The 25,169-nt window shown below is 49.4% G+C and overlaps 2 protein-coding genes across 6 annotated transcripts in view; one reads left to right on the top strand and one right to left on the bottom strand.

Annotated features, from left to right (window-relative positions):
- Nucleotides 1-769: 769 nt before the first annotated feature.
- Nucleotides 770-3,033, bottom strand: LOC307071948 (neurofilament light polypeptide-like; the record flags this gene model as incomplete). The annotated part of the gene is made up of 4 exons (XM_079731088.1): nucleotides 770-888; nucleotides 998-1,575; nucleotides 1,692-1,816; nucleotides 1,960-3,033. 4 exons carry the CDS (start codon nucleotides 3,031-3,033, stop codon nucleotides 770-772), a joined length of 1,896 nt encoding a protein of 631 aa, XP_079587214.1.
- A 1,022-nt stretch (nucleotides 3,034-4,055) lies between these two features.
- Nucleotides 4,056-25,169, top strand: part of cabin1 (calcineurin binding protein 1) — a 52,288-nt gene continuing 31,174 nt past the window's right edge. For 2 of the 5 annotated variants that reach the window (XM_079745097.1, XM_079745096.1), the window contains exons 1-28: nucleotides 4,056-4,190; nucleotides 4,751-4,807; nucleotides 4,938-5,030; nucleotides 5,129-5,242; nucleotides 5,431-5,565; nucleotides 5,681-5,861; nucleotides 6,431-6,560; nucleotides 6,669-6,818; nucleotides 6,906-7,303; nucleotides 8,135-8,306; nucleotides 8,708-8,844; nucleotides 9,376-9,593; nucleotides 10,792-10,864; nucleotides 11,141-11,328; nucleotides 11,706-11,843; nucleotides 12,402-12,590; nucleotides 13,084-13,323; nucleotides 13,883-14,036; nucleotides 15,275-15,390; nucleotides 15,749-15,910; nucleotides 18,495-18,701; nucleotides 19,172-19,317; nucleotides 20,043-20,304; nucleotides 20,818-20,988; nucleotides 21,577-21,666; nucleotides 22,110-22,270; nucleotides 22,433-22,755; nucleotides 25,013-25,072. In XM_079745097.1, coding sequence (XP_079601223.1) covers nucleotides 4,805-4,807; nucleotides 4,938-5,030; nucleotides 5,129-5,242; nucleotides 5,431-5,565; nucleotides 5,681-5,861; nucleotides 6,431-6,560; nucleotides 6,669-6,818; nucleotides 6,906-7,303; nucleotides 8,135-8,306; nucleotides 8,708-8,844; nucleotides 9,376-9,593; nucleotides 10,792-10,864; nucleotides 11,141-11,328; nucleotides 11,706-11,843; nucleotides 12,402-12,590; nucleotides 13,084-13,323; nucleotides 13,883-14,036; nucleotides 15,275-15,390; nucleotides 15,749-15,910; nucleotides 18,495-18,701; nucleotides 19,172-19,317; nucleotides 20,043-20,304; nucleotides 20,818-20,988; nucleotides 21,577-21,666; nucleotides 22,110-22,270; nucleotides 22,433-22,755; nucleotides 25,013-25,072 — 4,411 coding nt within the window. In that variant the 5' untranslated portion in view covers nucleotides 4,056-4,190; nucleotides 4,751-4,804. The remainder of the gene's footprint in view (nucleotides 4,191-4,750; nucleotides 4,808-4,937; nucleotides 5,031-5,128; nucleotides 5,243-5,430; nucleotides 5,566-5,680; nucleotides 5,862-6,430; nucleotides 6,561-6,668; nucleotides 6,819-6,905; nucleotides 7,304-8,134; nucleotides 8,307-8,707; nucleotides 8,845-9,375; nucleotides 9,594-10,791; nucleotides 10,865-11,140; nucleotides 11,329-11,705; nucleotides 11,844-12,401; nucleotides 12,591-13,083; nucleotides 13,324-13,882; nucleotides 14,037-15,274; nucleotides 15,391-15,748; nucleotides 15,911-18,494; nucleotides 18,702-19,171; nucleotides 19,318-20,042; nucleotides 20,305-20,817; nucleotides 20,989-21,576; nucleotides 21,667-22,109; nucleotides 22,271-22,432; nucleotides 22,756-25,012; nucleotides 25,073-25,169) is intronic. The other 3 variants (XM_079745099.1, XM_079745100.1, XM_079745098.1) reach the window with 3 other exon arrangements.

Genomic DNA, 25,169 nt, shown 5'->3' with positions numbered 1-25,169 from the left:
TGTTCATAAGGGATAATGTGCTTGAGGTCAGTGTTTTGTCCCTGGCTGGGAAAGTACTAAACTGTTGGAATTTCCTTTCAGTTTTGGGGTTGGAAATCGCCCAACCCGATAAAACACCAGCCAACAACTCTCTTTTTTCTGCCAACAACAGTACAAATTATTCACCTTCACTTTAAGGAAAAGTGGCTGGTCACTGCTCAGTGACTCTTTGATAGAATTTTGATACAACCTTGCTTTTTAAAGCACAGGTATCAACCACAAAATTTGGTGCCTTTATAGTTTCTTTTGTTTATCATGAACCTGACACAATCACAATCCAACCAATATTGAGTTGATGTATTTATGGCTTTATTGCAGTTAAATCGCAGCATTGAATTGACAACCCCCATGGATGAGGATTTGAGATAAGGCGCTTCAAACATTGTAATCAATAAATAGGCATATTGTGGTGTCAGTAAAGCACACAGGTATTGGCAAACAAAATTCTACGATGCTTCCGAACATGTAACACACCCTGTCCTTCAAGAGTTTCCGTTGATAAACATTAATTGCGTGATGTCTTTGCTCCTAGAGTATGCTTGCATGCGTCCATGCTCTGACTTTACTCAAACTTTGTTTTAGGCTGTTTCACCAAGTTATGTTCTTCTCGTTTGTAAGAGTCTTCATCATTTGAATGGATCAAAGATCTCTGCGTATGGAGCACAGAAAAAGACATCTCCGGTCGTGTAAGACTTATAGGCATTATTCGGAAACAACGTATCTAAACAATTTAAACTTTCTTTGTGTCGTCTTGGGTTTTGGCCGGCGCCTCCTCTCCTTTGGGTTGTTCCTTCTCTCCCTCGTCCTTTTCCTCCTTTTCTGCTGCTCCCTCTTCTTCTTCTGCACCATCTGGAGTGGATTAAAAGTGACAAAAGTGAATCACGATAAGCTCTGCGAAAGGGAGATATCATAGCATACAACAAAACATCATTATATTGAATAACATTGACACACTGACCTGCTGCCTCTCCTTCAGCATCTCCCTCTGCAGCCTTCTCATCACCTTCGCCTTCCTCTTCGGCTCCTTCCTTGTCGCCTTCTTCCTCAACTTCTGCCTCGGCGTCTCCGCCTTCCTCTTCACCTTCTGCCTTGGCGTCCCCGCCTTCCTCCTGACCTTCTGCCTCAGCGTCTCCTTCACCCTCTTCTGCTGCTTCTCCTTCCTCTTCCTCAGCGTCGTCTTCTTTCTCTTCCTGGTCCTTTTCTGACTCAGCCTCTTCTTCGCCCTGAGCTTCTTCCACCTCCTCTTCTGCGTCTCCTTCTGCTTCTCCTACCTCGGTCTGCTCTTCCTCCTCCTCCTCTTCTTCCTGATCCTCCTCTCGAGTGGCTTCTGCCTGCAGGGCGTGGCTGGCTGAGATGATCTCCTCCTTGACGAGGGGCGATCCCAGGCGATAGATGTGGAGGTAGGGGGCTGCGGAGCTCAGCTGACTCTGCATCTGATACTGGGGGTAGCCGGAGGACATGGAGGAGAACGTGCTCTGGGAGTAGTGGGAAACGGAAGGTCCGCTAAGGCGGTTCTCTTCCCCTTCAAGCAGCTTCCTAGGAAAAGAAAAAAAGAGAGAAAAATGCATGAACGATAAATACTGAATTCCCTCGTGGGATGGCGTATACTGTTACAACCCTGAATTTAATTATCTTTCAGGTAAACAGCTGACCTGTATGCGGCAATCTCGATGTCCAAAGCCATCTTAACGTTCAGGAGGTCCTGGTATTCTTTCAAGTAACGAGCCATGTCATTCTTGTTCTGCCTCAGCTCATCCTCCAGTTGAACGATTGAGACCTGCAGAAGAAGAACACAGCAATACAGCAGAATAAGAAACATTTACTCAAAAACAATTGAAAAGAGGAAATCCAGTGCTACAATCTTAAATTAGTCAAGTGCGATCAAAGCAGAAAGTGTTGATGTTTATGTCAATCTCAAACCTGCAGTTCTGTGATCTCGTTGCTCTGGTTGTCCTGTACTTCCTGCAGCTGGCCCTCCAGAGCCTGGTTCATCTCACGGCAGGCGTCGATCTCCAGCTCTCTGGCTTTGATCTGTCGGCGGTACTGCTGGACCTCGTCCTTGGCGGAGCGGGCGTGGTCCGTGTTGCGGGCCGAGTCCACCGTCATCACGTTCATCTTGGTGCAGAACCACTCTTCGGCCGACTGGAGGTTGCGCTGGGCAAGCTTCTCGTACTGGACGCGGATGTCCCGCAGGGAGGCGGAGAGGTCCGGCTTGACCACCTCCATCTCCACCGACACCTGGGCGCTGTACTGCACCTGGGACTGCAGCTCTGAGATCTCGCTCTCGTGCAGGCGCTTCAGGAAGGCCAGCTCGTCGAGCAGGGTGCCGACCCTCTTCTCAAGCTCCGCCTGGGCCAGGCCCGCCTCGTCTGAGACCTTCCTGGCGTCCATGAGCCGGCCCTCGGCGTCCTCCCTGGCGATCACTTCCTGCTCGTAGCGGCCCTGCAGGTTGCCCAGCACGTCGTCCATCTGGTCCCGGTGGTTCTGCGCGGCCTGCTTCTCGTGGCTGGCCTCTTCCACCGCGGCCCTGAGCTGGCGCAGCTCCTGCTCGTACAGGCCGGCCAGGTTGGAGGGCTCCGTGTGCCTCTGTCTCAGCACCAGCAGCTCTGTCTCCAGCAGCTTCTTCTGCTGCTCCAGCTCGTGCACCCGCTCGATGAAGCTGGCGAAGCGGTCGTTGAGGTCCTGCAGCTGGGCTTTCTCCTCGGTCCTCAGGGTCTTGAACTCGGTGCTGACCTGGGCCGCCTGGCTGATGCTCAGCTCGGCGGCCGAGGAGGAGGAGTACATGGGGGCGGAGTACTGGGTGGTCCGGCTGTGAGAGGGATACACCCGGCGGGCGGAAGAGCCGTAGGTGGGCGCTGCGGCGTGGCTGGAGTACATGGTCCTCGATACGATCCCGCCGCCGCCGCCGCCGTATCCGCCGTATCCGCCGCTGCGGACCACCGTTTTCCTCTTGTAGGAGGACGGCATGTAGGAGTCATAGCCAAAGGAAGTCATGGCTGCTCTGAGTGGAGGTAGCCAGGACGAGTGTACAGGGGAAGCGGCGTCCCGGCTGCTTTATAGGGGCCGGTAATGACCGTGACGCAGGCTCCCGCGCCCCGCCCAGCAGGAGATTCTTTTCTTTTTTTCTGCAGGCATGCTGACTGAGGGAATCGATAATGATGTTACCGACCAGCCAGTCTCAGCATCGAGGGAGGCGGGGAGAATGCACCGCAATGGACAGGGTCAGTGAGGACAACACTCCGTGGTATGGATAGCTCTGGGAGGAGTGTTATCCTGATGCGATTGCTGTGGTTTGAGGCTCTGTGGAGTTGGCAGATGAATTCGGTGTAAAAGAGAATAAGTCAGGGAACATACTGTCACAATACGACTACATATTTATAGATCTTCATGAATTGACATTCTTTTTATGCATTCTTCTGGTGCTGCAAAATGCATTTTTAATGTTGCTGTGGACGTGACTGCAGCATAACAAAGATCTTGCAGTTATTATCCTTGATTTACCAGTTATTACCCATTCCAAATTGCAATAAAGGCGTGGCCCTTCGTTGCTGTCTGGCCACAACTTGTGTGGACGCCGCAGGATGGACAGACAACACTGTACTAACATAATAAGATTGTAGCTATCTATGAAGTAACTTTGACAGTGAAGGTGCACATTGCTTGCAACGTATTGGTGCAAAGAGTGGTAGTAAATACAGAAAAAAAAGATCCAAAATAAATGCCCTAATACGTTTCAAACTTATCAAGCTCTGGTCATACAATGCACGTTGAAAAAAAAGCACTAAGAATCACAATCTGATAAGGCAAACTCCCTGTATTTCATATTGTATGGGATGGTTCCAATGCTGGGTGCAAGGTGTGTGGTCTCCCCGCCCCCAAAACATCGCGATGTCTCATTGGCCAAGAAAAAGCGGTCGCGACACTATCAACCAATAGGACGACGGGTTGCTAAATCAAGGCGTGGCCAAGCAGACATGCTGCGGCTGTGATGCTGTGACGTAGAATACTAACGCTCACAACAACAAAGGATGGCTTGGTAAAGTTTACACCATTCATTTGGGCCCATTCCGCCATATAATCACGTCGGTATCCGCAGTTTGCTCCACAATCAGAGTCGCACTGAACCCATGCAGCGACCGTTGAGGTGACCGGTAAGACCTTCAGGCTCACCGGGGACGCTCACCCAGGGAGGCTAACGTTAGCTCTGTCGGCCTAGCTCGCTAACCGGGTTATCAGCTATTAGGTCGAAGTATTTTATTGTTAATGGCCAAGTGGTCAAGCGTATCTTTCCCAGATTCTGCAGGGATCACAGGGGCTGCTCCCCCACAACCATGCAACTATATGAGTAGATAAAAGCCTATGCTGCAGGAGTCTGCAGCTGCAATTGCATGTGTGATCGTCCCCGATGCATTGTCAATAACTTAAAAGTGCCATCGTTTTGGCGCTATTCAAGATCATGTCGGCACTGGGATGTAATCAGCGTTTTGTGGCCAGACACTTCCCTGAATACAATCCAAAAGCTAAGGATAAGTAGGACACGGAGGGAAGACAGCAAAAGGGTCCAGAGTCAGCGAAACTGACACAGGGTCTGCTGTTTACCTTCCCTTTTCTGGCTGACTGGTGTCAGAGCTGCTCTTTCCATGTTGCAACACTGCCACGCCCTACTCCAAAATATTCATTCATTCATTCACTGTCTCTTATATTTCTGCAGCATGAATGAAAAGCCACTGCAGTTAGAGTTGGAAGCTCAGTTTCACTGTTCAAAATGGTAAGATCTTTTACTCAGCTGTCCTGCTTGATTTTAAAGCATTCAGCAATTCCACGATGGCAAATCTACAATACGCTTGTCTTCTATGTGCTTATCTGTCATTTTCTCCCCCCCTCCTATCCGTTTCCAGATTCGAATAGCAGCATTAAATGCAGCCTCGACAGCGGCTGATGAGTCACAAGACCCCCAGAGAAGTCGCAAGAGTCAAACGAAGGAGGCGCAGGTATAAAGAATATGCACAACCCAATCAATTACTTTTATACTAAATATGCGACTTCCATGAAACCCAAGTGAATCTTTTTTCTGTTATGTTCTTTGCAGGAAGCCGAAGCGTTTTCTTTGTACCACAAAGCTTTAGATCTTCAGAAGCACGACAAGTTTGACGAGTCTGCCAAAGCATATCATGAGCTCCTCAAGACACCGTTACTTAAAGAGGTATTATCACTCCCTGTTCTGGTGCACTTCTGCTAAGAGGAAATAAAAAAAAGATGCATGAGACTGTCTCTAGCGTCTGCCGTAGCTAAATGCAGCCATCGATCGTTCTCTCTTCATTGTTCAAGTTTAGTTCAAGCTTTAGCTTCTTTTAGTTACATTTATGAAACCGTTATCTCTGGATATTTCAGGCCAAGCCCTCGGAGGACCAGCGGGTTGGGACCAAGCATCCTGGGCTGATGCTGAAGTACTCCACCTTTAAAAACCTGGCCAGCCTGACTGCTTTGCGGGACGATCTGGAGACGGCCATGGAGTTTTACCTGGAGGTATAATATCCATGTATTTTGGTTTAAATACAACCTGTTATGGGTCTGGTCCAACAAACCTCCTTTGTTCTTGAGATTAATCCCTGTCCCTCTGTCTTTCTCCGGCCTCTTCCAGGCCGTGATGCTGGACTCCACCGACGTCAACATGTGGTACAAGATCGGGCAGGTGGCCGTGCAGCTGGTGCGGATCCCCCTGGCGCGGCATGCCTTCGAGGAGGGCCTTCACTGCAACCCTGACCACTGGCCCTGCCTGGACAACCTCATCACCATGCTGTACACGCTCAGCGACTACACCTGTGAGTCTGCTTCGACCCACGCGTTCTTTGACGGGAAATGTTTGAAAAAGACTCAGGGAGACGATGTGGCAGTGACCTTTCTCCATTTTGATACCAAGACTAGGGTGACACGTAATTCATTTTCTTTGTATTTAAGACGCAATGTGTACGATTTAGCCACTCCAAGTCAATAGGCGTGAGAATTTCAGATTTAAAATAAATAAATAATAATAAGTGTCCTGTCCACTGAGGGATGTGCAGGCTGGCCAGACTTTCTTTATTTGTAGAATATATCAGTTATAGGATGGGATTGAATTGATGACATTGTTAAAGACACTATTGATCAGCATTGACTAGGTATGTCCAGGTCATTTTAGCAATGTTACACAATGCGACTTAAATCGTTGTGATATTTCTGGTCGACAGCTGTAGAAAAGTAGGGTTACATTTTTTTGCAATAATCTGTACTATAACTCCATATGCAGCCATTCCTTTACTTCAACAAAATAACCTTATCTTGTTTCAAGTTGACACCGCTCAAATGCCCCATCTTTTTGTTTCCGTGTTTGAATCTGCCTGTATGGTTGCAGATTGTCTGTATTTCATCTCCAAAGCGCTGGAGAAGGATCACTGCTACACTAAAGGCTTGGTGCTGAAGGAGAAGATCTTCGAGGAGCAGCCCTGCCTGAAGAGAGACACCATGCAGATGTTCACCAAATGGTGACGAGCATGCAATTTTGGTTTTTTCCTTTTTTAATGTTCGCTTCCTTTTCCTCGTTCGAAATACCACGTCTCTATTGCGCTGACTATTTTCCTGTTTGTGTGCAGTGACATGTCTGTCCACTACGTATCGGTGGAAGAGGACGAGAGCCTCTCTCTGGTGCAGGAGGCGCTGGAGCTGCGGAAGCGTAGACAGGCCCTGTCCCACCGGGAGCCGAAGCCTGACCTGCTCCTCATCCAGCCTATAAACTGCTTCTCGTGAGTCCCCCCTCTATACACCCGTCAACAACCGTCTTATTTTCAATGCCAGATTGTCAAGTTGGAATGCATTCGGTCTGGGTTCAGGTGGAAGAACCTGGGCGAGTGCCTCCTCGCGATGTACCGGCACCAGACCACGTGTGAACCGCCGCGGCCCAGCCTGGGACGCCGGGTGGACCTGTCGGAGTACCGCGACCCCGACTGCCTCCAGAAGCGGCCCCGGCCCAGCAGCCCCGCGGCCCCTGGCCAGAGCGCCGCGGCCCCCGGCCAGAGCACCGTTCCCAGCAGCCCCAGCTCCTCCCTGCCCCCCGTGGCTCTGCCCGAGACGCCCACCGCGCCCCAACCGGCCCTGGCCTCGCCGGCGCCGGCCCCTCTGGTCCCGTCTGCCCCGGCCCCAGCCCCGGCCTGCTCGGTGCCGGAGCCGACCCCCAGCCACGCCACTGTGGAGGTCACCACCACCGCCGCCGTTGCCACCACCCCTCCAGGTCCGAGTTTGTGTTAAACCCACTCTGCAGATGCATGCAAATGCTTAAAGAACTCCTATTATACTACATTTCTGGTCTTCATTTCTTATTAAGGACTCCTATAGAGCAACCTGACGCGAATCATAGCACAGAAAAAACGATGTTGATTTTCGGGAAACTCTTCCTCTCATCTGGGCGCTTTCAGCGTTCTCTGTCAACACTCTCGGCTTCGTCCTTCTCCGCCCCCTCGCCCCCCTCCTGCCAACCCCACTCCGTTGTGATTGGTTACCTTCCGGAAGAGCATGTTGCAGCATTACCATACGTGGAAAATCCGGATTGTTCTACAAAGATAAATCCCGGAAATTTGAACAAGTGAATGGCGACCGGCGTCCCTAGTGTTTAGCGCTCTGCACAGCCACCCCAGACGGTCAGCAGGGAATACGTCTAAAAGCATGTACTTCGTTATTTGACACTTTAGTATGGTTAAACATGACTATAAATCATTATAACAACGTTTGTAGGTCATAAAAGTCGAAAAAGCATAATAGGTGCTCTTTAATGACATACAGGACTACATTTACATTTACATGTAGGGAATTTGGCAGACGCTTTTATCTAAAGCGACTCACAATAAGTACAATTGTTAGAAGAAAGAGAAACAACAATATATCGCTGTCGGTACAGTAAGGATGTTAATAGAACCGAGAGCCAAGCACTAACAATCACTAGGTTAACCCATCCCCCCTAAGCAACAAAGATAGATATTTTAAGTGCTAGGTCTTAAAACCACTACATGCTGCATGCTGACAGCCATGCTAATAACGAACTCACACCCTGTTGATCCCTTCACAGCCATGGAGCCCTCCCTGGCGGACAAGGCGAAGAAACCGCCCAAGAGGAAGCGCACCATCGAGGACAGCGGCGAGACGGCCAAGCGGCGCTCGGCGCGCGTCCGCAACACCAAGTGCAAGAAGGAGGAGAAGATCGACTTCCAGGAGCTGCTCTTCAAGTACCTGCCCTCCAGGTGGGGGCCGGGCCCCGGGGCCGGGGACCTGGTAGTGGGGGCTGGCTCTCTGGAGCTCTGTGTAGGGCTGGGCTCTAATAATCGAATTCCCTGGTCAAAATAGATCTTCCTGATATCGATTTGAATGATATCGTTTGTAATAATGCCCCAGGTTAGAGGGTTCCTTGTACAATTTACAGCATTAGTTACATAAGAATCGATTTAATATCCAAGCAAAATTGGTATTGTAACTGAAATATCCCTAACCGAATCGATATTGAATCGAATCAAGTCGAATTGAAGATTAAATTGATTCCGGACCTTGTGAATCGAAATCGAATCGGTTTTTGGTAAACCAGTGGCGATGCCCAGCCCTATTCCCGTCCTCACCCCCACGCCACCTCTTCCGGTTCATCCTCCAGGCTCCGGAAATTCGACCCCGAGGACGACGACGAGAGCCTGAGCAACATGGAGACCCAGAGCGACGCGCTGGCCGACGCCCAGCTTCTCCACGGCAATGGCCTGTCAACGGCGGATCTCATCGAGTACATGGAATCCGGTATGCGGTCGGTCAACCGCAACGAGGATGCATTTCCAATGCGCACCAGCCTCATTACGGCACTTCTTGCTTTTTTACTTGCATTTTTATTGAGTTTTCACAAAGTATGGAACAGAAAAGCTCAACGACATTATTGAAATAAGAAAAAAACACTAAGAAATAGAGCAAAAAAGATAAACCAAAAACAGTAAAGGATATAATAGTTGTATCTCAATGTTCAATCTAAAATCTTTCCCAGAACTTTTCAAAAGGGTTCTCTTTTAGCGATTGAACATTACGATTTTTAATAATGCCCCATGCTCGAGGGTTCCTTGTAAAATTTACAGCCTTAGTTACATAATAATCTATTTTATATCAAAGCAAAAGTGGTTTGGTGTCACAACCCTTATAAATGTTACATCTTTCCCAGAACTTTTCAAAAGTGTTCTCTTTGACTCTCAAAAAAAGTAGGTCATCTTTTTCATCCCAAAAATGTCTTGAAAACGTCGTCCCTCCTAATCCTTTGAACACGCCTCTGACGATCCCCTCCAGAGCAAGAGGACGTCCACAAGTTCCTCCTCTCCAGCATGAGCAACGGGGGGGTGCTGGACCTGATGCTGCGCTACCTGAAGGCCGTGGGGCAGAAGTACCTGGAGGCCTGGCCCCGGGGCCTGGCCCCCGTGGTGCTGGAGGTCCACCAGACCTGGAGGAGGCACAGCGGGGGCCTGCCCAATCCGCTGCTCCGGGACTGCAGCAACCAGCACATCCGGGTAAGGGCCTGGGGCCAGGGTTTAGCGGATGTGTTACTTGGGATTGGGAATGGGAATGTTAAGTCCATTTTATTACTGTAGCGCTTAATCACAGTTAAGCTGCTTTCACACAGCAGTGCGGCAACCGCCCTGATAACCGCCCCGCTGCCGGAGGGTTCCTCGCGGCGGTGTGAAAGGGCCAGGCGTTTTTAAAAGCCGCCGCCGCCGCCGCCGCCGGGAAGCTGCCACCAAATGTTTCAGCACGGGGAGAGCTGAGCAGTAGGGCAAAATCTGTGTGCGTTCACTCGGGCGGCAACCGCTTCCTGGTCAACAGCCGCAATTGTAACCGCCTCCCCTCTGCGGCCCTTCCCTCGTTGAAATGAATGGAGGCGGAGAGTTGCCGCGCCGCGGTGTGAAAGCAGCTTTAGTCTTAGAGGGCTGTTCAGGCCGAATATTGATGACACCCCCCTAACCCGAGCCCCCCAAAGGGCAAGAGAAAATGCTTACCTTCTGCTTACAAGGATGGTAAGCAGTGCAATAGGTGCTGTAATTGACTTGCATAGTAGTTATGTAAGCAAATATTAATCCAATAATATAGGCAAGCAGCTTTATTTATACAGCACTTGTCATACACGACGCAGAATCAAAGTGCCTCACATAGAAACATCATCATACAATGAAATGAAATAATAATATTAAATAGATAAGTAAAAGGAAAGTAAGGCAAAGTTAAAATATGCTTTGTAGAAAGTGCAATGTTTTTAAGATTTAGGAGAAAGCTAAAACAAACATACAATAAAATGAAGTAATAAAAGAAAATGAAGAAATATAAAATATATTGGGAAAGTCTTGCCCTGGGTACGAGGTGCTGGCCGGTGGACCCAAAGTAGCCAAACTAAAGTGTAGAGGAAGGTTTTAAGTTTGGATTTGAATTTCTCAGCAGAGGCAGCTTCACTGATTACAGGTGGCAGCCTCTTCCAAAGACCGGGCGCTGGACAGGAGAACGCTCGGCTTCCTGCTGATTTCTTTATAACGTTTGGTATTGAAAGGGCGAGGGCAGAAAATAATTAGGTCCTTCAGGTAGGCTGCTGGTTCATGCAGGGTTTTATAGATCTCAATGTATCAATATTTATTTTGCGTCTTTTCCCAGAAATGTACCACATATTTATTTTGGATTATAATCATAATGATAAGTTATTATTTCCCGGTCTGGATGCAGGAAATGTTGGACATGAGCTTAGCTGGTATGGAGCTACAACTGGAGCAATGGTCCCACAGCAAAGGGAAGACCGGTATGTTGGGTTGTGTTAACTTGGGTAAATCACCATTTTGGAAGGTGGAAAACTGTTGTTTTCTTAATTTCTTTCCTTATATATTTATTTTATTTTATTATTATAATTTATTATTGTGATCTATGCTGCTACTTATTTGTAATTATTTTTAGATATTTTAGTTTTCACTCATCTTCATTTTCTTTATCTTGTATTGTTGCTGCTATGTGGCTGTTGAGGAGCCAAGCCTAAGAATTGTACTCTTGTCTACTGGATTCTGATCCTCTGCCCGCTCAGTGCCTCCACGGTGGAGCGGCACGGGGCCGAACGGCGAGGCGGGAGACGCAGAGTTCCCCGGGCCGTACTTCCAGAAGGATCTGTTTGTGCTGGCCCTGGGCGCCTCCCAGATGGATCTGTTTGGCGAGGCCTGGCTGGACGTCATGGTGCGCGTCCACTGGCTCAAGGCGCGCTTCCTGGCCCTCCAGGTAAGGTGTGCTGTTTGTTTGGGGGAAGACGGATTTACATTTATAATCCGTCATTACAATAATACATTTGTATTGTTGTAGTTAGGCGTCCGTGCATCCATGTTCTTCCGACTTGGTAGCTTGAACACGCGTAGGTCGGAGATGACGCGTTTCCCATTCCGACTTTCCGCCTCTGACCATTAACGAACGCAGCATAACACCGCACGTGGTTGTGATGTTCTGTGCCTGTGTAGTAATCGACCTTGTCTCGTGATGGTATCGGATCGGCGCATAAACTTGCGTACTCGTCGATACCCGATACTGCATTTTAGGCGGTATCGGAGGAATTAGCCGACACTGGTATCGGTATCTAAACAGCTCTAAATGTGATCCTGCAGGGGGACATGGAACAAGGCTTGGAGAGCTACGACGTGTGTACAAGTCTACTGCAGGGCAAAGCCAAGAGCCCCGAGGGGACCCAGTACACCATCTCCCTGCCCAACCTGCGCTCTGACGCGGTCATCTCTGTGGAGGAGGTGGGTGTCGTTAAAAAAAAAAAGACTGCAATTTTTTTTAATTGCACCTGTAACTTTAATCTCTGTCGTTGCAGCCTTGGCACTTTTAACACACTAAATACATTTTATGAACTTGATACTAATCTTGATGGCGGGGCGGCATATGGTGGGGGGGTGGCCTCTGGCTCAGAAGGCAGCGCGGGTTGGCTGGTAACCGGAAGATAGTTAGCTGGTAACACCGGGTTGGCTGGTAACACCTCAAAACTGCTAGTTTCGAGGCGTCCCTGAGCAAGACCCCTAACCCTAGCTGTTCCCGACGAGCTGTTTGTCGCCTTGCATGGTTGACTCCGCCATCTGTGTGTGAATGTGTGCATGAATGGGTGAATGTGTGTATGAATGGGTGAATGTTTTGCAATATTGTAAAGCGCTTTAAGAGGCAACTGGTTAGAAAAGCGCTATATAAATGCAGTCCATTAACCATTTGATGACGTAGACAAGATCGGGACTCTCGTCATGATCCCTGTCTCATCGAGGGGGGCTCTCTCTCTCTCTCTCCTCCTGCTCCTCCTCCGTGGATAGATCGAGAAGAGGCTGAAGTCTCTGGAGCGCTGTCAGTCTCTGGAGGAGATCCAGCGGCTCTTCGAGTCCGGCGACTACGACTCGGTGGTGCGCCTGTTGCAGCCCACCCTGCAGTACGGCGGCCGCGGGAAGACCCTGGAGCTGGTCAGCTCCGCCCCGGAGAGGCCCGTGCAGCTGCTGCTGCTGAAGGTTGGGGCTTATTGTGTGGTGTTGGCCTGGCACTTAATGTACGCTCTTATTGTGTGGTGTTGGCCTGGCACTTAATGTACGCTCTTATTGTGTGGTGTTGGCCTGGCACTTAATGTACGCTCTTATTGTGTGGTGTTGGCCTGGCACTTAATGTACGCTCTTATTGTGTGTTGTACGTCCTCCATGCACATAAAAATAGTAAGCATTGTGTAGCCTCTTATCCTAGCTATCTTTGTTGTGTGCGGAGAACGGGTTAACCTACCAGTTGTTAGTGCTTGGCACTTGGTTCTTTGAACATCCTTACTGTACCGACAGCGACACATGTTACTCTCTCTTCTGAAAAATTTACTTATTGCAAATCGCTTTGGACCAAAGCGTCTGCTGAATGTAAATGTAAATGTTGGCAGGTGGGACACGATCCTCACAAGCTCTGCTCGCGTCGCTTGAGTGTGTGACATCTCTCTCTCTCTCCTTCTTCCCCGCCGTGTGGCAGGACTCCCTGCTGAAGAGCCGGGACTTCCAGCAGTGTCTGCTGTGCGCGGAGCTGTCCCTCAGCGAGGCCCTGCAGCAGCTGGCGGCTGCCGACGCCTCGTCGTCCGCCAGGGAGGAGTGGCTGGCCGTCATCACCCAGCTGCTGGCCGCCATCGAGGTCTGCTTCGCCGAGGAGGCCGCGCTGCTGGCCAACGTGCCGCGCTCCTCCAGCATGGCGCGCCTCGCCAACAACCTCATCCAGGTACGGAGGACACACACACACACACACACACACACACACACACACACACACACACACACACACACACACACACACACACACACACACACACACACACACACACACACACACACACACACACACACACACACACACACACACACACACACACACACACACACACAGGGGTTTTTGTTCACCTACGACGTGTGGCGGGATGTGATTCTTTCGGGATCTCCCGATTCAATGCTTGGGGTTCAGATTCAATTCAAAACGATTCCTGGTGCGACAACGATTCTCTTAATTTCTGGATCGATTCCAGTCGGCTGTGTGCTCAGAAAGGCACCGTGGCAGTGTGTCATTTTTATATATTTGAAAAAGTTACATCCACCGATTGCATTAATATCTACACACAAAAGCAAACCGAGCACAACAAGATTTTCTTTTGTGCCGGTATGTTTCAGAACCCTAGCGGATAAAAATCTGTATTCTTACACGATTCAATCGTATTCTTTCCTAAAGCCAGACATAACCAGAGCAACTAACAAATGATTGATTGTCCCTGCTGCTGGTGGTGCAGCTCATCGACCTCAGCATGAACATCCCCGAGGACCCCAAGGAGCCCTTCTTCTCCTCGGTGCTTCCCTGGATCCTCCTGCACCACATCATCAAGCACGAGGAAGCCGCCTTCCACTGCATGCTGAGGAAGCACATCCCCCTGGGGGACGAGGAAGGTCCGTCTGGCTCCCCGGCTCTCGGCCCTTCTCTGTAGCTCTGTCTGGCTCCCTGGCTCTCGGCCCTTCTCTGTAGCTCTGTATGTCACTGGCTCTCGGCCCTTCTCTGTAGCTCTGTCTGTCACTGGCTCTCGGTCCTTCTCTGTACTTCTGTGTGGGTCGCTTTCTCGGACCGTCTCTGGCTCTCTGTTCCTCTTATCTTCTGTCATTGTCTGATGGTCATGGGTGCTCCGTCTGTTCTCTGTCCTTCTCTGTAGCTCTGTCTGTCTCTGTCTCCCTCTCCTTCTCTGTAGCTCTTTGCGTTTGTCGCGTTCTCGGTCTGTCTCTGTGTCTCTGTCCTTCTCTGTAGCTCTATGCGGTGTCTCTGTCCTTCTCTGTAGCTCTGTGTGTGTGTCTCTGTCTCTGTCTCTGTCCTTCTCTGTAGCTCTATGCGGTGTCTCTGTCTCTGTCCTTCTCTGTAGCTCTGTGTGTGTGTCTCTGTCTCTGTCCTTCTCTGTAGCTCTGTCTGTCTACGTCTCCCTGTCCTTCTCTGTAGCTCTTTGCGTGTGTCGCCTTCTCGGTCTGTCTCTGTGTCTCTGTCCTTCTCTCTAGCTCTATGCGGTGTCTCTGTCTCTGTCCTTCTCTGTAGCTCTGTGTGTGTGTCTCTTTCTCTGCCTGTCTCCGTCTCTCTGTTTTCGTCCTTCTCTCTGTGTCTCTTCTCTCATTGTCTCGGTCTGATGGTCATGGGTGCTCCCTCTGTTCTCTCTGTGTGTCTCTTCGACTCTCTCGTTGTCTGATGGTCGCTGCCTGCACGGTGTTTAAATTTTAACACGGTGGCTCACTCTGGTCTCTCTCTGTCTCTCTGTGTGTCTGTTCTCTATGTGTGTCTCATTATCTCTCTGTCCCTCTGTGTGCCTCTTTGACCATGTCTCTCTCTGATGGTCGCTGCCTGCATGGTGGTAGTCATGGTACACTGTGGTAACGTGGTGGTAGACTGGTAACACGGTGGTAGACATGGTACACCACGGTAACGTGGTGGTAGACTGGTAACCCGGTGGTAGACATGGTACACCACGGTAACGTGGTGGTAGACTGGTAACACGGTGGTAGACATGGTACACCACGGTAACATGGTGGTAGACTGGTAACACGGTGGTAGACATGGTACACCACGGTAACGTGGTGGTAGACTGGTAACCCGGTGGTAGACTTGGGTCACCGTGGTAACGCGGTGGCCCTCTCTGCCCCCTCCCCTCCAGACGAGTCGGACACGCCCATGCTGCCGTCGTCTCTGATGCTGCTCAGCACGGCCCACGAGTACCTGGGACGTCGCTCCGGCTGCTGCAACTCGGACGGCGCGCTGCTCAAGTTCTTTGTAAGTGCAAAGCCTGAACGAATGGTTGAATGAATGAATGAATGAATGAATTAATTAATTAATTAATGATGGAGGCTATTGTAGGCCAGGTGCCAATGGATTGTGTAAGAACTTTAAGCCTGTCTTTTTTTTGCTGCTGTTTTGAAATGAGAGATCGGCTAGGTTTGGATGTTCATGTGAACAGAATGGGAGTAGGATACCATTTGCTTTAGTTCGTAAATTATATATTAAGGAAATATTAAGGATCCTTTTTGATCAATTTGAGTGGAATCCCGTTTCTTCCCGTTAATGAAATGTGCAGTTGTATGACTTGAGAAACATTGACTGAGCGTTTTTTTTTGTGTGTGTTTTTCTCCAGGTCAGCGTTCTGGAGAAGGAGCTTGTGGCGTCGTCGAAGGACGACTCCCATCCCTACAAGGAGGAGCTGGAGATGGCCTTGGAGCAGTGCTTCTTCTGCCTCTATGGCTACCCCAGCAAGAAGACCAAGGCCCGCTACCTGGAAGACCACTCCTCTCCACAGGTACTCACTCACTCACTCACTCACTCACTCACTCACTCACTCACTCACTCACTCACTCACTCACTCACTCACTCACTCACTCACTCGATCACTCACTCACTTATCACTCGCTCACTCGATCACTCGATCACTCACTCGATCACTCACTCATCACTCGCTCACTCGATCACTCACTCGATCACTCACTCGATCACTCACTCGATCACTCACTCGATCACTCGATAGATCGCTCACTCACTCGATCACTCACTTACTCTATCACTCACTCATTCGATCACTCACTCACTCTATCACTCACTCACTCGATCACTCACTCACTCGATCACTCACTCACTCTCTCACTCTCTCACTCTCTCACTCTCTCACTCTCTCACTCACTCACTCACTCACTCACTCATGCCAAAGGGCTCACAACTATTCAAAAGTCTGGTATTCTTAAAGGTAAAATATTGTGACAGAGAACTGGAGAGTTTAAAAGGCATGAAAAAAAGTCTAAATATAATTTGCATAGATCTTAGATTGTTTTGCAGCTTTCACGAGAGGAAAAAGAATAAACCTCAAACAAATTAAATATCAAACCTCTGCGTGTTTTATGCAGATACCCTGGCACACAAGCATGCATGCATGTGGAAGGCCAAAGGGTTACCATTTTTCTCCATAGTAGACGTCCGTCAACTTAAATAAATTAATATTTTGTGTTTAAGCTTTTATAGTTCCGCATTTTCTTATCACATGCTGTGGGAGCAGCATATTTTTGAAGATGTGATAAATGCAATTGATGTTCAAATAAGTTACTCGGCCCATTAATTCGGAAACAAATTGGGGTGAAATCCATGTTCACACTTTCTCATTCGGCGAGCAGGCAGGCTTCACCCTGAATGAGCTGCCGCGGCCGCGGGCGTCTCTTCATTAGGCTCGACTGAGCGACCTCCACCAGCCAGCCTTCAACAGGCGGAGCAGCCTAATGCTGGCAGTAATGACCCCTCATAATATGGGTTTCATCTGCATTTGATGCACATTAGACTTCTACCAGTCGATGTGGCTCATCTATTTATAGTATTTGGATGCCCCCTAGTGGACACTTTAATTTAAGTATAGGCAGTCACTGCATTCATGTGAAAAAAAACATTCTGTAACAATCGTCTGTATTGGGTAAAGGGAAAATGGACCATTGGTGAAACAGCCACACGGAGCAACAAGCTGAATAGTCTTAAAGAAACTCAATTTAGATTCACATTGAACTACATGACTTGCTAAATACTTTCTGAGAACTAGAGGGAGTAGAAGTCGAGATCTAAGAGAAAATGATGTCCAGCCCATAGTTGATTTACTGAATTGAGCATGGATTAAATCCTCTATCTCCAGTCTATCACCTGTCAGTGCAGTGAACGCACAGCGGCAGATGTAAGAAAGAGCTGACTGAGAAATAACTGGCTTTGAAAATCGTTATCAAAACGTAATTTTTAACATTTTGGGTTGAGACCAAAACAATCTAAAATGTGCCTTTTGGTGAGTGTCTGTCTGTGTCTCACTCACTCAGCCGCTTGCCTTGCCAGAGTGTTCTTTCGCTGTGAATTCTGAAGCCACTTAACTCAAAGTAGTGCTTTTTTGTAATCTTTCTGATGCAACCGTTGCTGCATTCCAAAATACTGTCAGTGATGTGATGCAGATGTTTTAATCAGAGAGCTCAGTTGAAAACGCGTTAAGCCAGCCAAAAAACTAATTAAAAAAAAACAAAGCAAACTCCATCAAGGTCTCCTGAAGTGTGTAATAGTTACACACTAATCTGTCCACTAGGGGGCAGCCAGACCCAAGCGCTGTTCACAAACCGGAGCTGCTGCCATTGCCATATCATAAAAATGCAAAAGGAAATGAAGTTATTTTTAAAACATACAATAAAAAAAATACATAAATCGGTTTATGGCGCAGTTTTATACGCGTCTTTAGAGGGTATGATTTGAAGGTCAGCCCCATACTGATGCACTGCAATAAGAGGAAATGATGTCAAAGTTGATTACTGACTTGAGCATGGATTGAACCCTCAATGTAGCCTGCCGTCACAGTGTAGTTAACGCACTGCGGCCAATGATACAAGGAAGGATGTGGTCTGACTTTAGTTACCGATGATCGGGTGAAGAAGATGACGAATAACTGAAGAGCCTTGTCAAAACAACATTTGGGTTGCCAACAAAAAGGTGGAAAATGTGCCGTTTTTGTCTGAGTTTCGTGTGTCACTCACTCACTCACTCACTCACTCCAGTACACTCTCCTGACCCGAAACACCTTACACAGTGCCTTGCGTAAGCTACACACATTGCTACAGGCCGCCCCCCCCCTCAAGGCCAGCTTCCCTGCGTTCTGCACCGGCTAAAGCCCTCCGCCTCGTGCCTATTGGGCATGGGACATATATCATGATGCATCGTTGCAGGATTGTCTAACAGTATATTGATTATTGCAGAATATTATTGGTGTCACCATGTATCGTATTGTTATCGTGAGGTACCCTGTGATCCCCGTCCCTGGTGCCTACAGGCGCTCTTAACCCCGGCCTCTCCCTGGTCTTTCCCCCCCCCCACCCCCTCAGGTTGAGCTGCTTTGGAGCAACGCCCTCTTCATGTTCCAGTACTTCAAGCCCAAGACGCTGCCCGAGTTCGACAGCTACAAGACCAGCACCGTGTCCGCCGAGCTGGCCAACCTGTTGCGCCGCTTCTCCGGTATCGCCCCGCCCAGCGACACGCCCACGCTCACCATGGACGAGGTGGCGGCCTACATCGAGGGCACGGCCACCAAGGTGAGGGCGGGGCCGGAGAGGGTCTCACTCCTGATGAGTTGGTGGTGCAGATTCAGAACGTACTTGTTGACATTGTTTCATCGTATTCTTATTTTTTTAAGGGGTTCGGGGGGTTCTTAGAATGCGAGGGTTGCTGATTCCGTGGCCTCCTACGCTGTAGCTGAGTGGCAACTAATTGAGCTCAAACCCTATCGGTCGCGGCTGTATTGACGTTTCTGTATTTCCTCGCTTTGGATCACTTCCAGATGATGTGATTCACCTCCTCTGATTATTCTGAGAGCAGCGCTCTCTCCGGGTCCCCTAATGTGTCTGGGGCCCCTCTGGGGCTCCCAGACACATTAGGCTCCCAACGCCACACTTTGTGATCCTCGCCTCCTCTTCGAATCGACCCGTTCTCAATCAATTGCGATATCGATGTTCTTCTGCGGGCCGTTCGTTCGTTCATTGGGTCGATGGTTTTTATCCACAAGGCGCCGTGTCTCCCTGAAGGCGGGGCCCCGGCGCCCCCAATCGTCAACGAGATCTTCTACCTGCTGGCCGACTACCACTTCAAGAACAAGGAGCAGTCCAAGGCCATCAAGTTCTACATGCACGACATCTGCGTGTGTCCCGACAGGTGGGCAAGGGGTTCATCGTCTCTTCGTCTTATTACTTGTGTTATTTTTTTATACGACTTCAGTTAAAGTGGTGATCTAGAGCATTTCTTGGAAATAAGTGTTGGTCACTATCCATCGCCGAATGGTTTTGAGTCATGTCCCACTGAGGGAAGTATAATATTGATGGGCAGTTTGGTGTGTAATATAAATGCTGGTTAATAATGTAACCAGCAGGGGTCTTTTTCCTGGTGAAAAATGGCAGATTATCGCCAAAGGTTACCCCATTGATAACGAAAAGGAAATCTCAGAGATTACAACTTTGTGAGTTAAACCACAGCCTGAACTCGATGGATGGAAAATGTCAAAGGATCTTTATCAAATGTCAAAGATAATTTGTTGATCCGCCTCCACTATGACTTTGTCCTAAATTTGTATAAAAATGCCCTCTTTGGGTAAAAACATGATCAACCACACATTCAACATCAATACCTTTAGGAGTCTCAAAGCATGCACTTTTAAAAAATATGATAATCCAATATCATATTTTATGCATAACTAATGAAATATAATGCATCATAACATTTCAATATGTTAAATATCAGACATCAGTCTTTTTTCAACACTACTCATGAACCTCTAAAAACAAGTCAGCCGGCGTCCAATCGTCACCCAGAACAGCCTCCCGCGGTGCAGCCTATCTGAGGTTGAATGCGCCCCTCACGCGTTGCCTTCGCCCCCGGTGCAGGTTCGACTCGTGGGCGGGCATGGCTCTGGCGCGGGCCAGCCGCATCCAGGAGAAGCTGAACTCCAACGAGCTGAAGAGCGACGGCCCCGTGTGGAAGCACTCCCAGGCCGTGCTGGGCTGCTTCCGGCGGGCCCTGGAGATCGACGTGTCCAACCTGTCGCTGTGGATCGAGTACGGTACCATCTCCTACGCCCTGCACTCCTTCGCCTCGCGCCAGCTCAAGCAGTGGCGCACGGAGCTGCCCCAGGAGGTGGTGACGCAGGTGAGGCGCGGAAACGGCCGGGACTGGGCGGGTCCGGGTGAAACCGGCTGGAACCGAAAACCGATTTTCTCATCTTTCTTTTTCTTTTTTATCTTGGATTGTCCCGATCATGCAATATGTTTTCGTGTGGCTCGTTCAATGGTTTGATCGTCTACCACCCTGCTAATTATTGTCCACCAAATTGTTTGCAATCAAACCTATCGAGGGCAAAACATTTTCCGTCACTGGTTGATCGTCTCGGTTGGAGCAGAAATGCGAGGGGGAATTCAGTGGGACGTGTGGTTGGATGGCTCCAGTGTCTTGTAGTCTGGTAGTTTGGTGTCCGGTCCACTGAACACATGTCATGTTGTCACGCTTGTCGCTTCGGCTTGCACCTCGTCTGGGAAGGCTGTCCGGTAGCAACGGATTGATTTGATGCTCCGTGTTTGATGGCTCACTTCCTGTGTGTGTGTGTGTGTGTGTGTGTGTGTGTGTGTGTGTGTGTGTGTGTGCGTGTGTGCGCGTGTTTTTTAGATGGAGGACCGGAGGGACTCCATGCTGGCGACGGCCTTCCAGTGTTTCCAGGGGGCGTCTCGGTGCGACGGGGACAGCGACGAGGAGGAGTGGCTGATCCACTACATGCTGGGCAAGATGGCGGAGAAACGAAAGCAGCCCCCTAAAGACTACCTGCAGCTCTACAAGAAGGTCTAGACCTCCGCATGGCTCCCATTAAACTCTGCGCGTGTGTGTGTGTAACGGCCGTTCTGTGAAAAGTAAACAGTGGATTTTGCGTTCACTTTTCAAAAGTTTCAGACACACAATGATGGACTAACATCGTCCGTCAATGTGGAAAAAAAACCGTGAATGGTAAACTTTTGGTAGAGTGACGCAAGTTTTGACCTTATGGGCTTTTTCAGCAGCCGAACAATGTGTTCGGTCAACTGAAACTGAACCTGAAATAAATTACATTTTGGACCAGCGCTGCCATGCGTCGGTGGGTAGGATCAGGATCTATATATGCCTCGTGTTTTTCTGCTGCCACCGGTTGGATCACCCACCTACAAAGGAAAACACGGACGCCTGACCTCCGACTCGCACCGCCCACGCAGGTTGCCCCGCGTTACCAAACAATACGCGGCGTTAGTCACGGATCAGCCCCGGTGCGAAGGACAATTAGTTGGAGGGAGAACCGGCACACACGGCGGACCCCCGAGGTCTCCGCTGTTTGGGTGGGGGTAATAATGGCGAGGATAATGGCAACGTGTTAATGATGCATTTCATTTGATTCTTCAGGCAGCACACTATTTGCACGAGGAGGCGGCGAGGTACCCGCGCAAAATCCACTACCACAACCCTCCAGATCTGGCCATGGAGGCCCTGGAGGTATCTCTCTCTCTCTCTCTCTCTCTCTCTCTCTCTCTCTCTCTCTCTCTCTCTCTCTCTCTCTCTCTCTCTCTCTCTCTCTCTCTCTCTCTCTCTCTCTCTCTCTCTCTCTCTCTCTCTCTCTCTCTCTCTCTCGTAGGCATCTTTCTTTGTCTCACTTTCTGCTTGTTGTTATCTCTTTCTCTTTGAATTAGTCTTTCACTTTGTTTTTCTCTTTCTCTGTCTCACTTTCTGCTTGTTGTTATCTCTCTTTCTCTGTCTCACTTTCTGCTTGTTGTTATCTCTCTTTCTCTTTTATCTCTTTGTCTTCATCTCTCTTTCTCTCTGTCTTTGTCTTTATCTCTTTCTTTGTATATCTTTCTGTCTGTTTCTCTCTCACTTTTCTCATCCCCAATGCGTCTGTTCCTCTCTCTCTCCCTTCTTCCCCGATGTCCCTCGACCAGTTGTACTTCCGTATGAGCGCCACCATCCTGAAGCTCCTGGAGGCCGGCGGCACCGACCTGGACCACCAGCTGTTCTTCAGCGTGCTGGTGGAGGGGGCCATGGGGCCCTTCGCCAGGGGCGAGGAGAAGAGCATGCCCAGCATGCCCAGGACCAATGAGAAGTGAGCTGGCTCACGGCAACAGGAGCATCCACCAATCGTAGCTTCTTGGAATCGAAAAAAACAGAAATCGTGTGTATGCAGGGTCCACTGCCTCCCTCCCTCTTACGTGTGTGTGTGTGTGTGTGTGTGTGTGTGTGTGTGTGTGTGGGGTCACCTCCCCAGGGAGAAGCCCCTCTCCGTCATGGACGAGGACTCCCGCTGCTCGTCGACGATGGGTGGCGGGGCCCCCGCCAGCGCCCCGGGCGCGCCGCCCGTGCCCTCGCACATTGCCACCCCAGGTCTGACATCACCGCCTTACACGGCCACACCGGTGGACCACGATTACGCCAAGCGTAAGAGTGTCCGGCGGCAGCAGCAGGGGGTGGAGGAGCGGCGGCGGCAGCGGCAGGAGGAGGAGGAGCAGCAGGGGCTGGAGGAGCAGCAGGGGCTGGAGGAGCAGGAGGGGCTGGAGCAGGAGCGGCGGCGGCAGCAGCAGCAGGCTGATGGTACAGTCGCAGACTTAGACACTGGGGTGCAGGCCCCTGGGTGCAGGCCCCCTCGGTGATGGTCCCTCGTGCAGGCCCCCTGGGTGCAGGCCCCCCTGGGTGCAGGCCCCCTGGGTGCAGGCCCCCCTGGGTGCAGGCCCTTGGATGAAGGCCCCTGGGTGTAGGCCCCTGGGTGTAGGCCCCTGGGTGCAGGCCCCTGGGTGCAGGCCCTTGGATGAAGGCCCCTGGTTGCAGGCCCTTGGGTGCAGGCCCTTGGATGAAGGCCCCTGGGTGCAGGCCCTTGGATGAAGGCCCCTGGGTGCAGGCCCCTGGGTGCAGGCCCCTGGGTGCAGGCCCCTGGGTGTAGGCCCCTGGATGCAGTTCCATGGATGGGCCCTAGGGGGTGAGCCCTTGAGGCTACAACGCTGTACATTATGGGTGCCCCAGTAATGATTATTATTACGATGATGCTGCTGATGATAATAATGATAAGGATGATGATGATGATCCCTGCCACACATCCCCCGCCCCCCCCAACCCTACTCCCACCTCTCCCCTCCACCCCTTAAATGCACACACTGGGTGATTGTTATTGGTGAAGTGGGCAATATGGCTACTGAATTATTTATTTATGTAGTCCCGGTTTTGTTATTCTCCCTTATTCAATCCCATTCCGTTATATTATCCTCCTAGCCATCCACTCCTATGAGTGTGTACTGATTTAAGTTGACTTGGTATTTATTACTAAACGTAACGCAACGTGGCGTAATTGCTATGGGCTCAACGGGGAAAAGCCATCTGCTCTATAGTTTATTGACGTTAAGTAAGTATGTTGTTATTCCGCAAACCTTGACCACGAAACTCACAGCAATCTGTTTGTGGTTTCTTTTTACATAAAATCATCTCCAGATGATTTTATAGACACATAGGCTTTATTATGGTGGGATTTTCTTTGTCTATGTCTTTAAGAAAAACATCAATATGATAAGACGCGGTTAATTGCATTCCCCCAGTGCCCTCAATTAATGCATCCTATTGTCCTAGGGATGAAAACTGAATAAGTTCAATTTTTCGAAAGCAAGTGAATCAGAAATATCATGGCCAAATTCCCTACCTTCTGATCTCATCATTTCCATCCACCTTTTTCCCCGAATCATGATGGAGATTGATTGCAAATTGTGTGAATTCTGCAGCCATGTTGTCCCATGTGGCCAGTTTTTCTCACCCTTTTCAGATTCCTTCCTACCTACCTGCCTACCTGCCTGCCTGCTACCTCTCTGCCTGCTTGCTTCTACCGCCTGCTTTGCCGTGTTTATATGTATATTGATATTGATGCATATGCATGTGGATATAATGAGGTGACGGTTGCTCAGTGTGAGACCTTAATGGCTCACGGTTCACTGAAAGGTGTGGTGTTCACTTCTCTGGATTCGGGGCTCACCTAAACGGGCTGGAAGGCTTTGACTTTGGTGTTGGTGGGGTGTTAACTGTCCAGGTTTTTTTTGTGTTCTAATAATGTGTTTCATGTGAAAGGTGCCTTGTCAGGAAGGATGTGTCTGAGCGGTGACACATATGTCTAATGACTGTGAGAATGTACAACCATGACGGGGCTACGAGCCTTCCTGGGTCCTAAACCCTGGTTGGTTTAGCCTATTGGATGTGAGGCCTGATTCAGACTCAAGACCCAAAACCACCGCAATTGGATTTGAAAAACAATACAAAGGATGCACGTAAATCCAAGGAAATATAAAACTAATCACTTTATATTAAATAATTGACAATAGGCCTAGTTCTTTGTATTGACTCGAACCGCAGTTATATGGTGATGTTCATAAAGATTTAAAACGCTGCATATGTGTAGACCTTAGTACCTCATCAAAAAGACACCTATTCTTTAATCCATTTATTTTTTCACTCTAGACCAATTTACACACCAACCAGCAAAAAACAAGCCACAAAAAGTATCCCTTTGTTTGCTTTCTGAAATATCAATCCGGTTGTCAGGGCATCAGAACACGCTTATTACCTCGGAACTGTCTGCCGTGACCAATGGCGGTGAGGAGTTGTTTGTGTGTGAAATGAAATGCAAATCCCCCCCATCCCAGAGGCCGCTGAGAGCCTTCAGTGTGCACCTGGTTTGACGCACGGCCCTGGTTTGAGTCTGGATCAGAGTCTGGGGAGGGGAGTCATTTCGAAAGGGAAGTGACATCCACTCAGATGAGAGGGCTTTACCCCCACCCCACCACCCCTTGATTCCATTTTAAAATATCTCCTACAGCCTCCTCTGACCATGATTACTGCCTGCCCAGATCTTCAATGTGGCTGGCTTCCATGAATGGTACTTCTGCTGATACCCACCAGACTATAATCAGTGTCTGTTGTTGTTGCTTATGAATAATAACAATAACAATAGTAGAACGAATTCCGCTACGATT

This window comes from Pollachius pollachius (genome assembly GCF_949987615.1).
Source record: "Pollachius pollachius genome assembly, chromosome: 1".
NCBI lineage: Eukaryota > Metazoa > Chordata > Actinopteri > Gadiformes > Gadidae > Pollachius > Pollachius pollachius.
Note: the sequence above shows the minus strand (reverse complement) of the source record. Positions and strands in the feature narration are given on the sequence as shown.